Source organism: Habropoda laboriosa, unplaced genomic scaffold (genome assembly GCF_001263275.1).
Source record: "Habropoda laboriosa isolate 0110345459 unplaced genomic scaffold, ASM126327v1 scaffold1119, whole genome shotgun sequence".
Taxonomy (NCBI): Eukaryota; Metazoa; Arthropoda; class Insecta; order Hymenoptera; family Apidae; genus Habropoda; species Habropoda laboriosa.
In genome coordinates, this window is record NW_017101197.1 from 26,337 (window position 1) to 38,075 (window position 11,739).

The window sequence follows — 11,739 nt, forward strand, 5'->3', positions numbered from 1 at the left end:
ATATATCATAGTATATATTAACGAACTTACTGACGGACACTAAACATAATGAACGAATTACGAAATTTCTAATTGACGATCACATTCAGTGGCATTTAATACCTCCTCATGCTCCACGTTTCGGGGTTTTATTGGAAGCGGCAGTTGAATCGTCAAAATACCATTTGAGACAAGTTATTGGCGAAACTCGATTAAGATACGCAGAATTATAACCCATGTTAATTCAGGTTGAGGCATGTTTGAATTCCCGACCTATATCTCCCATATTCAACGACCCCACCGATCTATCTCCGTTAACGCCAGGACATTTTTTAATCTGCAATTCCATCACATCATTTCCCGATCTCAATTTTCTTTCCATCCCAGAAAATCAACTCAATCGTTATCAGCACGTCCAAAGAATGTTACAGCACTTTTGACAGCGCTGACAGCCCGAATACCTAAACCAAATGCAACGACAAAGTTGCATGCAGCATCCCACTCACAAGTTGAATCCGAGATCTTAGTGGTTAATGGGGACGATAATCTTTCACCACTGAGACGGAAGATGGGCCGGATTACTGAGACACATTCTGGCAAAGGTGACAGTAAGGATTTTTGGAGGCGTGGTCAAACGCTTAGTATCCAAAATCTGCATCTTGTTCACCAAAAATGACGTGGATGTTGAACAGGAGAGTTAGGAGGTCTGTCAGTCTTGAACTATTGACACTACGCGTGTAAACATTCCGCGATTGTGACAAGTATAGGCATTTCACTCATGTATAATACATATGTAATTTAAGCGGACTTCGTTAGTGTTAAAATTATTCATTTCTTTCATAATCATTATAGATAATTGTTACTCATCTTTCAGTATTTTTCTCATTTACGATATATGGATAATGTGGCCTAATCCTTAACCCAAGCTTACCTTGTAATCTTTGTATGCGTAGAATTAGTTGAACGCGAGCCGTTCAAGGTAGGCGGCATGTTAGGATAACGGATTATCCTAAGTTTATGGTAGTCGACACATCTGCTATATTTTGGAATTCGTACTTTCATTTTCTTAGTATGTATTTTAACTTTACGATCAGGAGAAACGCCTAACGCTTAATTGGTTTTTTAAACGTTTGGCCCTTCCGGATCAATAGCGACTGACGTATATTTAGCCGACAATAGACAACTCGGGCCTAACGGATTTTTCAGAATATTCCTCGGTCAGCACATGGATGCTGCGTATCGTTACTCGCATTTGACGTACCGATGACACGACAGGACATGAACGCTAGGACTCAGATACCCCTGAATTTTCCTGTTCTTCCCATTGGACAGGACTAATTTCCTACCTTTTTTCCATATTCCTTAGGACACTCCTCTTAACGGACGAATGTGAATAAAAAGGACCGGGACACGCGAGACGGGGATTATTCTGAACATAACACACTAGAGACTTTGAACACATGAGACATTCAGAATTTTCATTAGTGAACTAGAACTATTTGAACATTACATTGTTGTTATTGTTATCAAAAATTGTTGCGAACCAAAATCATAATTTTATTTGCTCAATAACCATGCTTCTCGTTCCGGTGGAGCTAACATATTGAAATTCAATGACTTTTCATTTAAGTCTTCCTTACTAAAACATGCACCAACTAGTGAGGTCATGATTCTTTTATTAGATTGCAACCCTAATTTTACAGGTCTACTTAAAGTATCTTGAGCCAATAAAACAGACTGCTGTAAAGTTAAGACCATTGTTGTTTCAGTAGATAATGGCTTATATTCAGCTGATTCCTGTTTATATGTTGCAACAAATATAGAGTGTTTCTCAGTTTGACCTGTCTTAGTCAACTTATTGAATATAAACTTCCAAACTTTATCCCCAGTGCCTTTCTATCCTTTTTTGCTTTCTGGACCAACTTCATAGATAACTTTAGAGGTAAACTCAACAGCCATACATTTTTTTTCTAATTCCAGAGGTTCTACATAGTGGAAACAGTGTTTCTTGAAATGAACTTTTAGTGTCTTATAATGAAAATCTAGACCTGTATGTTTAGACATAAATTCTATAGGAGTGAACCCTACAATGGTAAACTCTTTAGCAATTGTATGAGTTACTAAGTCTTGAGGTTTGGCATCTGTTATCTCAAAAGTTGCCATAGTTACAATTGAAATTATAAACCGTAGGTATGTTGAAAATATGAATAAAATTAAGTTTAAAATTAAATTAAATTGTTTTTTCTTATGCTGACTTCAGCTTCTGTGTTAATATGCTTTAGTACTATGTATAGTCTATAATACATTTAGTCTCAGCGTGCTGCTGCTCACTAACGAATGTTTAATAAAATAGGTTAATAGAACAGCAAGTATCCCACAAAGAGCAAATCTAAGGAGAACAATAATGTCTAAACAATAATCTCAATAATATGCTGAAGCCTTTGCAGGAAATTCCAGCAATACTAACTTGGACCAGGACTTTTTAAAACATAAATACAAAATTGAAATGGATATCACATTATTTTTTTATAAGCCTTCTACCCAATAATGGCCAATACCGTGTACGTGTAGAATAAATAATTGCTTGACCGCGTGTGATAAGTAGTTTTGTAAACTGGTGGTTCGGTGGTAAAATAATCGGATGTTTATGATTAAATAGGATTTGTGCATTAGTGAGCCTACCGGCCACCCTGAGCAATCCGCCTGTGTCTAAAAATAGATTTAGCGAAGCTAAATGGCTTGACCTTGAAATAGGTTGAACTAATTTTAGTCGTTTGAGTTCATCAGAGAAATGCTTTGATTGTACGAGCTTAAGCAGCATTATTTCTGAATTAGGTAATTCCTGTGTCGTCAGGTGGGTAGAAAGTGGTTTTCCATGCGGGAGCGATGGATTTTTACGGCTTTGAATTTTCATATGCGTATTGTGTACAAACCTAACCTAACCTAACCGTCGACTAATTACACGTAGTAATCGTGTGAAATAAGAAATTTTATCGAACACCTTTATGTTTGTAATAGAGTTTAGTGTGTAATAAACCTTAGTCGCTTCGGGAACTTCCTCTGCATGCAATGGTTTGCAATTCTTTGTCGGTAAATTTGACTAATTTTCTTACAATCATGATGGACTATTCCACCAGAGGGTCTTGCTAAGCAGTGAGGACAGACTAATGCCGCGTGAAATGATATCCGCAGGGTTTTCTGAGGATGTATGTAACGTGTGGCCACATTCCGTTAGATAGCCTTCGTATTTCGCTTTTTCATAGGCTTTCTCTGACCCATCCGAAAACCCGTGTATTTTTATTTTTAACGGTTCTGGAATTAAAGTTCGTCTAGGAATTGTGATGCGGTTAATTTCTTCAAGTTTTTTGCGAAACATATTCCATCGGGAGTGCAGATGCTGAAGAAACAATGTATCCCAAGAGACACGAAGTTGCCATAATTCTTGTAAAATCATTTTTGCCTGAATCGTAGCCGGTTCAATTAATCTGAGATCTTATGAAAGATAAAAAATTTGCGAAATATCAGAGAGGATTCTGCGTTTTGTGACACGTGAGCTAGAAGAGTTTCGCACGGTAAATCGCAAGACGTTTTGTTTAATATCCCAAATTAATCCGAGAGTTTTTGGGTCCTTATCTGAGATGACTTGTACACCTGCCTGCTTATTTATCTCATGTGAAAAGATACTTGATTCATTTGAAGCCCATTTACAAAGTTCGAAGCCGAAATTACTAAGAATGTAAGATAACTCGTTCTTTAACTGAATTGCTTCTGTGATGCAATCTGTGCCAGTTAGTGGATCATCGATATAGAAATCACGTGAAATCTCCCGATTAGTGACTGGATGATTTTTTTTATTGATTTGCCCAACGTGTGAGAGGACTTTAGTGGCAAGAAAAGGCGCAGACGCTGTTCCATACGTGACCTTATTCAGCTCATAAACCTCTATTGCCGTATTCCTTTCTTTACGCCACAATATTCGTTGGAATTTGCAGGTTTTCATGTCGTAGACGAATTTGCCTATACATTTTTTCTATATCTGCTGCTGATATAATGTAACGATGTTTTCGGAAGTGTAAGAGAATTGATAATAGATCATCTTATACTACGGATCTTATAAATCATTTAACGAAATCCCTGAAAATGTATTTGCAGAGCCGTCAAAAACAACATGTAAGTCATAAGACTTGATCAAGGTCCACGACGCAACATATTGCTTGTCTATGATTTCAGTCATGTGCCCCAATGATTCATTTTCGTCCATAAACATAATGTATTCTTGCCTAACCCGAGGTTGTGATTGCAGCTTGCGTTCTAAACTAAGAAATCTAGTTTCAGTTTTGTTTGTTACCGTGATCTTATTTCTCGGTTGGAAGATATCACGATGGATGTTTCCCTATTGGTTGTTTAGTTTTAGGTTAAACTACGTTGTTCGGTTTTTTTTAATATGTACACTCCGTACACGCTCTGCTTCTCTCCGTACATATTCTGAAAAGGGCCAATCAACGCCTTTCCTAGAAAAATGCCTCTTTCGCGAACCCTTATTGGCAGGTAGATAGAAGCGATGCAAGTCAACGGTGGGGGTGATCGGTCGCGTGGTTCGTGTTGAGGACACGACATGCCACCCGCCTTGAACGATCGCGTTCAATAAATATACAATGAATAAATATAAGATAAATAATATACAATAGAAGACGGTGATTTGCATATCGTGTCGGTAAGATGGTCGATTACTGATATAAATTATTGAACGGTTATAATTACTAAATTACAGTACGTTTAGACAATATTATCCTAACATTGATTACATAGTAAATACTTAAATATATTGTTACTGGAACGTTTATACGCTCAGGTCGGGTATCTCCTCCCTTATTGGTAAGGGACAAATGTTTTTTACGCTTCTCTTGTACATCCCATGGTTGGTTCTTATGGTGACCACTCGGACAATGTTGTCTTCCCCGGGATGAATCTCCCAGATGCGGCCCAGGCGCCATTGACATGGTGGAAAATTTTCTTCCTTGATAAGCACCAAGGTTCCCACCTTTAAACGACCTGCTGAATTTTGGCGCCATTTTGTTCGAATGTTTAGTTCGTTTAGGTATTCCTTGTACCATCTGGACCAGAAATGCTGCTTTATCCCTTGGGTGTGCTGCCAGACTGAGAGACGATTAGTGGGTGTGCAAGTAAAATCATACTCTGGTAGGCTCATTAACGACTCACCTATCAGGAACTGGGCAGGAGTGAGGGCGCAAAAATCATTTGGATCAGGAGATAATGGAGTTAGGGGTTTGGAATTTAGGACTGCTTCTATTTCGGTTACAATTGTACTAACAAGGAATGTTCGCGAACGGTCCGGCTTCGATTTTGATGACACTTTGTACACTTATAAAGCAGCCAAAAATAATCGACACGTATTTTTTTTTAGCTGCGGTAACCTCGAGTTTAAGGGGTGAAACCACCCCTTGAAGTTTTGGCTCGAAACGGCTATCTCGAAAACGGAAAGACATACGAAAAAATTGTTAATGGGCGAGGTTAATGGTTTCTGATGTACAATAACATGGTGTTAAAAAATTTAACAAAATACTGTTTGTTTATAACAAAAAAAATTTATTAACTTAATTTTTCATTTTATTGAAATTTTCATAATGACAAAAAATGACGAGCATTTTATTCCAAATCCATTAGTATATAACATTTTAAAATTGCCTCTTACAGTTTTGCAGATTTTGATGATTTACATATTGCGCACACATCCACTATGGTAGTAGCCGTTCTAACTTTCATTTTAATGAAGCATTGTAGGCTTGCACGAAATTATACAGTATACAGTATAAAATTATATAGATAAAGATGTACTTATTTTTCTCATGACATACTTGCTTTAATATGCAAATTGAATAAATGAATATTGTAATTTTTGTGGCTCGCCTATCATGCAGTTTCCGCACGTTATGTAAATCTTCACTGAAAGCATTTTGTGTAATCTGCACAATAAAAATACTTGTCAAATGAGATTAATATGTGCATCTTTATCTCTGTTGTTATTAACATTCTTTAAAACCGAGACGATTTTTGTAATAAACATGATAAAACGGGTATATTGTAATGGAGTTCGTACTTTTTGATAACGTGACATATTGTAATGTTAATTAAATTGATTGCCCTTGTCATGTGAAAATAATAGTTGTTGGTAGACAAGTGGGAGAACTTGGAAATATATATATATATTGCAATTAGCTCTTTATAAGCGTGTAGAACATTGTTGGTCACCCATACAGTTCAGTTGTTAACGATCATAAAACGCGAGTATTCGGAAAGATTGTAAATATTAATCCTATTAATGTAATAACTTTACTGTCTGCTGCGTTTGTTGAGTGGAACCAGGGACCCACAGCAATTAATAGCGTATTATTCGATTTAATTGTAAGAAGTGTCGAAGACACAGCATTCCTGGTTGAACATGAAACGTGTGTTGAAATGGACGGGACGCCTATGGAACAAGAAATTCAGGATGCTGATTTGAACTGGTTAGATGAAGAGGAGGAAAATAGGACACCGAATGTTCCAAACATGTACGAAGAAAACGTTGTATGTCATTCGAATAAGGAATACATCCCATTCGAATATAAAAGGAAAGCTGTGGCGTACTGGAACAGCGGTATGTCGAAGCGATTAAAATTAGACACCGTGCGTTCCAAATTCCGAAAGAATGCTTCGTAAGTGGGCTTTACAAGTTGAACAGGATGGCACAAAAAAGGAAAAGGTAAAACGTATTGCAGAGTATACATTTAATAAATTTATGGAAGCTCGGCAGTTAAGAGTAATTGTGCATGAAGTAGATCTACGGCGATGGGCTTTACAAGAGAGAGATATAGAAAATTTACAAACATTTAAAGCCGGACATACTTGGCTAGATACTTTTAAAAAGACGTTTAGATTAGTGTCCAGAAAAATTACCAGATTTGTAACCACTAATATGGTAAATCGAGAAGACGATATTCATTTGCAATGTAGCGCATTCGTGAATGAAGTAAAATTATATATAGCCCGAAATGAACCACTCAATGTTTACAATTCCGATCAAAGTGGTTTTAATTTGGAATTACATTCAGGGCGCACTTTGGCTGAAGAAGGTATAAAAATCGTAGAAGGAGGGGTTCAATCAGTGTCATCCACCACTCATAGTTACACCATCCAGCCAACCATTTCAGCTGATGGACAATTACTGTCACCATTATTTATTGTACTCAAAGAGAGTACAGGACATTTCGGGCCGATTGTGGAACAACATTTATTTCGCCCTGACAATGTATATATTGCAGCTTCAAAGTCAGGAAAATTAACTACGGACCATTTCAAGACCTGGTTAAGAGAGATTTACTTCGCAAATACTGGGCCCACAACAGTTCTAATTCTTGATTCCTGGAATGGTCACTGAAAGAAGACACTGAACGAAGTTACTCCCGAGGGTAAAAATGTAAAACTTTTTATAATACCAAAAGGTGGAACAAAGTATGTTCAACCACTGGATGTTTACGGTTTCCGCACTTGGAAAAATTTCGTCCGCCGATTTTCCGATATAGTTCTCATTTTAAATCACGACATTAATCTCCACGCTAGGATTAATATAATCAAACTTCAATCTCTGGTCCACAATCAATTTTCATCGCCAAGGTTCCAAAATTTTATTAAATACTCCTGGTATAAATCCGGATATATAGATGAAAAACCAAATGCATTCCAGAATCCTGTTGAATACTGCTATTCTGTTGAAAATGAACCAAGATGCCATATTTGCGGTGACGTGGCAATAATTAAATGCGCATGGTGTAAGAAATCTTTATGTCTCAAACATTTTTTCGACGAGTACCACTATTGTCGAAACTACATAGAATAATTGCTATACACACTGTATGTACTTATAATTTATAAATCGCTCCACCTTTGCCACGATGTCATAGGTGAATAATAAAAACAATTAATCCTTTTGAAAATCCGCTTGCCTCGAAACCCGGAACGGTTCAGGCAATAAACTTACGAAGCACTCTGAGGTGAACAATACATGAAAGAAACAAAGTAAAAATTCTAAACCTCGGTCATCGGTGAAAAAACAGGGACTTATAAGGAATGCGATGGAGAATCAATGGCTTCATAAAGTCATTGTTTCTACCGACGTGCCGCGTAACAATACCAAAAGGTGGAACAAAGTATGTTCAACCACTGGATGTTTACGGTTTCCGCACTTGGAAAAATTTCGTCCGCCGATTTTCCGATATATTATAGTTCTCATTTTAAATCACGACATTAATCTCCACGCTAGGATTAATATAATCAAACTTCAATCTCTGGTCCACAATCAATTTTCATCGCCAAGGTTCCAAAATTTTATTAAATACTCCTGGTATAAATCCGGATATATAGATGAAAAACCAAATGCATTCCAGAATCCTGTTGAATACTGCTATTCTGTTGAAAATGAACCAAGATGCCATATTTGCGGTGACGTGATGTTTGAATGAACGAAAGTGAAAGTCTAAGCTATTGTTTGAAAAACTCGAAACGACTGAATACATTTTATTACTCTTAAGGTGAAATTGCATACCCACACTGTATGTACTTATAATTTATAAATCGCTCCACCTGTGCCACCATGTCATAGGTGAATAATAAAAACAATTAATCTTTTCATTGCTGTTAAGAAACTTGTTACTGTCATTGTTATTTGTTACTTGTTACTGTATAATTTAGTGCAAACCTACAGTGCTTCATTAAAATGAAAGTTAGAACGGCTACTACCATAGTGGATGTGTGCGCAATATGTAAATCATCAAAATCTGCAAAACTGTAAGAGGCAATTTTAAAATGTTATATACTAATGGATTTGGAATAAAATGCTCGTCATTTTTTGTCATTATGAAAATTTCAATAAAATGAAAAATTAAGTTAATAAATTTTTTTTGTTATAAACAAACTGTATTTTGTTAAATTTTTTAACACCATGTTATTGTACGTCAGAAACCATTAACCTCGCCCATTAACAATTTTTTCGTATGACTTACCGTTTTCGAGATAGCCGTTTCGAGCCAAAATTTCAAGGGGTGGTTTCACCCCTTAAACTCGAGTTACCGCAGCTAAAAAAAAATACGTGTCGATTATTTTTGACTGCTTTATAAGTGTACAAAGTTTCATCAAAATCGAAACCGGACCGATCGAGAACGCCTCGTAGGTAAACATAGTATTTCCGATGGTACGAACTAAGTGGCCCTTGAATGACTTTACCGCGGATTTCCATAGACCTCCAAAGTGAGGAGATCTGGGAGGTGAAAATTTCCACTGAATATTTTTGTCGACTAAGTATCTCGATATTTTATCGTTGTGTTTCTCTGTTCTTAATAGTGCGAATAGTTCGGACAGTTTATTTTTTGCACCTACAAAATTAGTGCCATTGTCTGAATAAATAATTTGAGAGTAGCCACGCCGAGCAAAGAACCTTTTCAGACTTGCTAAGAATGCCTCGGTTGTTAAATCACTAACGACTTCGAGATGAATTGCCTTGGTCGCGAAACAAATAAAGACAGCTATGTGGACCTTCAGTATTTTAGTATTCCTAAATTTTTTCTCTTTCATAAAAAATGGCCCACAGTAATCAATCCCTACTACCTGGAATGGTCTTATTGCGGTCACGCGGTCCTTGTGTAGATTACCCATCGGATATTCCGGCATGCTTCCCGGTTTTGCCTTGAAACATTGAATACATTGACGAACAATATGCCTTGTGGTATTTTTGCCATCAATGAGCCAATATTTGTTTCTAATGACATTCAGCGTACCCAGGATACCTGCCTGTTTAGCTTCGACATGTTGTTCTCGGATAATCAATTGCGTTAGATGTTCAAAACGCGGCAGTAGTATTGGGTGTTTCTGGCTATATTCTAAATCTGAATACTGTAAACGTCCACCGACACGTAATATACCTTCTGAATCGATGAAGGGAGATAGCGAAAATATAGCACTATCCTTTTTTACTGTTTTGAATTTCCTTAGTGTTTCTAATTCCTTCGCGAAGGAACGTTTCTGTAAATACCTTATGATGACCTGATGAGCCTTCAACAATTCCGCGGTAGTGATTTGTCCCGTTATTTTTACCTTGTTTGTAGTGTTTCGGTGAAAGCGTATACAATAAGCTATTATCCTTTGAAGGGTCTTAAATGAAGAAAATCTTTGAAGGTCTAATTCCTCCTTGGACGCGAGTAGGTTAGTGCTAGGGCGTTGCTCAGGTATTACAATATTAGGTAAAGGTTTTACAGGCCATCGCGCAGGTATGTCAGCTAGCCACGTCGGTCCATTTAACCATAACGAATTATTTAAAAATTCTAAAGGTGATTGTCCACGAGATATAGAATCCGTGGGATTGTCGGTTGACGCTATATGAGCCCAATTGGTTGAAGTGCTATGCTGTTGAATTTTGGTTATCCGATTGGCAACAAATGTTTTTAAGGTGTGAGGCGGTGAGCGGATCCAATGTAGCACTATTGTAGAATCGGACCAGAAATGGATTGAATCAAAATGGATTTTTGATGCGTTAGATACAGCACGGTATAATTTAATGAGAAGCTCGGCCGCGCATAATTCCAATCGTGGAATTGAAATAGTTTTCAGTGGGGCTATCTTAGATTTGGCGGTAACTAAACGTATCGCTGTATCTCCTCGGTCATTTTCGGATTTTAAAAAGATGCATGCTCCATACGCGACTTCGCTAGCATCACAGAAGCCGTGTAATTCTATTCGTTTTGGATTTCTTATTAATATTTCTCTTGGGGCCTTGAAATTGTTTAATGTGTGTAATTCAGTCAAGAAGTCCTTCCACAAGGCGAATAGGTCGGTTGGAATTGCCTCGTCCCAATCTAAGCTAGTTTTCCATAATTGTTGGAAAAAGATTTTCGCTCTTACCACTACTGGTCCAAGTAATCCTAATGGGTCAAATATCTGTGCTATTTTTGATAGCATAGTACGTTTGGTCTCTTGCGCTTCGCGATTGGTTATATTGACTCGATAAGTAAAATTGTCTTCGCGAGGCTTCCAGCAAATTCCAAGGGTTTTCTTTATGTTATTACTATCTAAATAAAGGTATTCGTCCGTGGTTTGTCCCATGAAGCCTTCAATAAGCGATGGCTCATTAGATGCCCATTGTCGTAGATTAAAACCGCCGGCCTTGAGGATACCTATTAGTTGTTCCCTGAGTTTTATGGCGTCGTCTAGGGTCCGTGTTCCGGTTAATAGGTCATCCATGTAAAAATCGTTTTCAATGGTGTTTGCTTGCTGCTAAAGGATATGACGCCCCTTCATCGCTAGCTAATTGTTGCAAGCAACGAACTGCGAAACGGAGCGCAGGATGTACCGTACGTGATTGTATTGAGGTGGTATGTTTTAATCGCGTCCTTCGGATTTTTACGCCATAATATTTTATGATAAACTGTGTCCTTCGGATGTAAAACTACTTGTCTAAACATTTTTTCTATATCGGCTGTGAGTACATAAGCGTGTGTTCTGAAGCCTAGAATCAAGGAAAACAAATCGTCTTGTAACGTAGGACCGGTTAAGAGGGTGTCGTTTAAACACAACCCGCTGTGCGCCCGCTCTCGGGGCAGTGAAACGTATGCACTAGAAGGTAGGAATTTTGCTGAACGGAGGTATGAGTGAAAGCTCGCAAACTCCAAAAGTCCTTTTAAGGGCGGCAAACAAAATGACGTCCGGAGGGGG

General features: G+C 37.6%; 1 protein-coding gene across 1 annotated transcript in view; it reads right to left on the minus strand.

Annotated features, from left to right (window-relative positions):
• Positions 1–9,394: 9,394 nt before the first annotated feature.
• The window catches only part of LOC108578076, a 3,564-nt gene continuing 1,219 nt past the window's right edge, over positions 9,395–11,739 (minus strand). The window contains exons 2-4 of the mRNA XM_017941331.1: positions 11,378–11,533; positions 9,470–11,234; positions 9,395–9,407 (exon numbers count right to left, since the gene is read on the minus strand). Of these exons, the coding sequence (XP_017796820.1) occupies positions 9,395–9,407; positions 9,470–11,234; positions 11,378–11,533 (1,934 nt within the window). The remainder of the gene's footprint in view (positions 9,408–9,469; positions 11,235–11,377; positions 11,534–11,739) is intronic.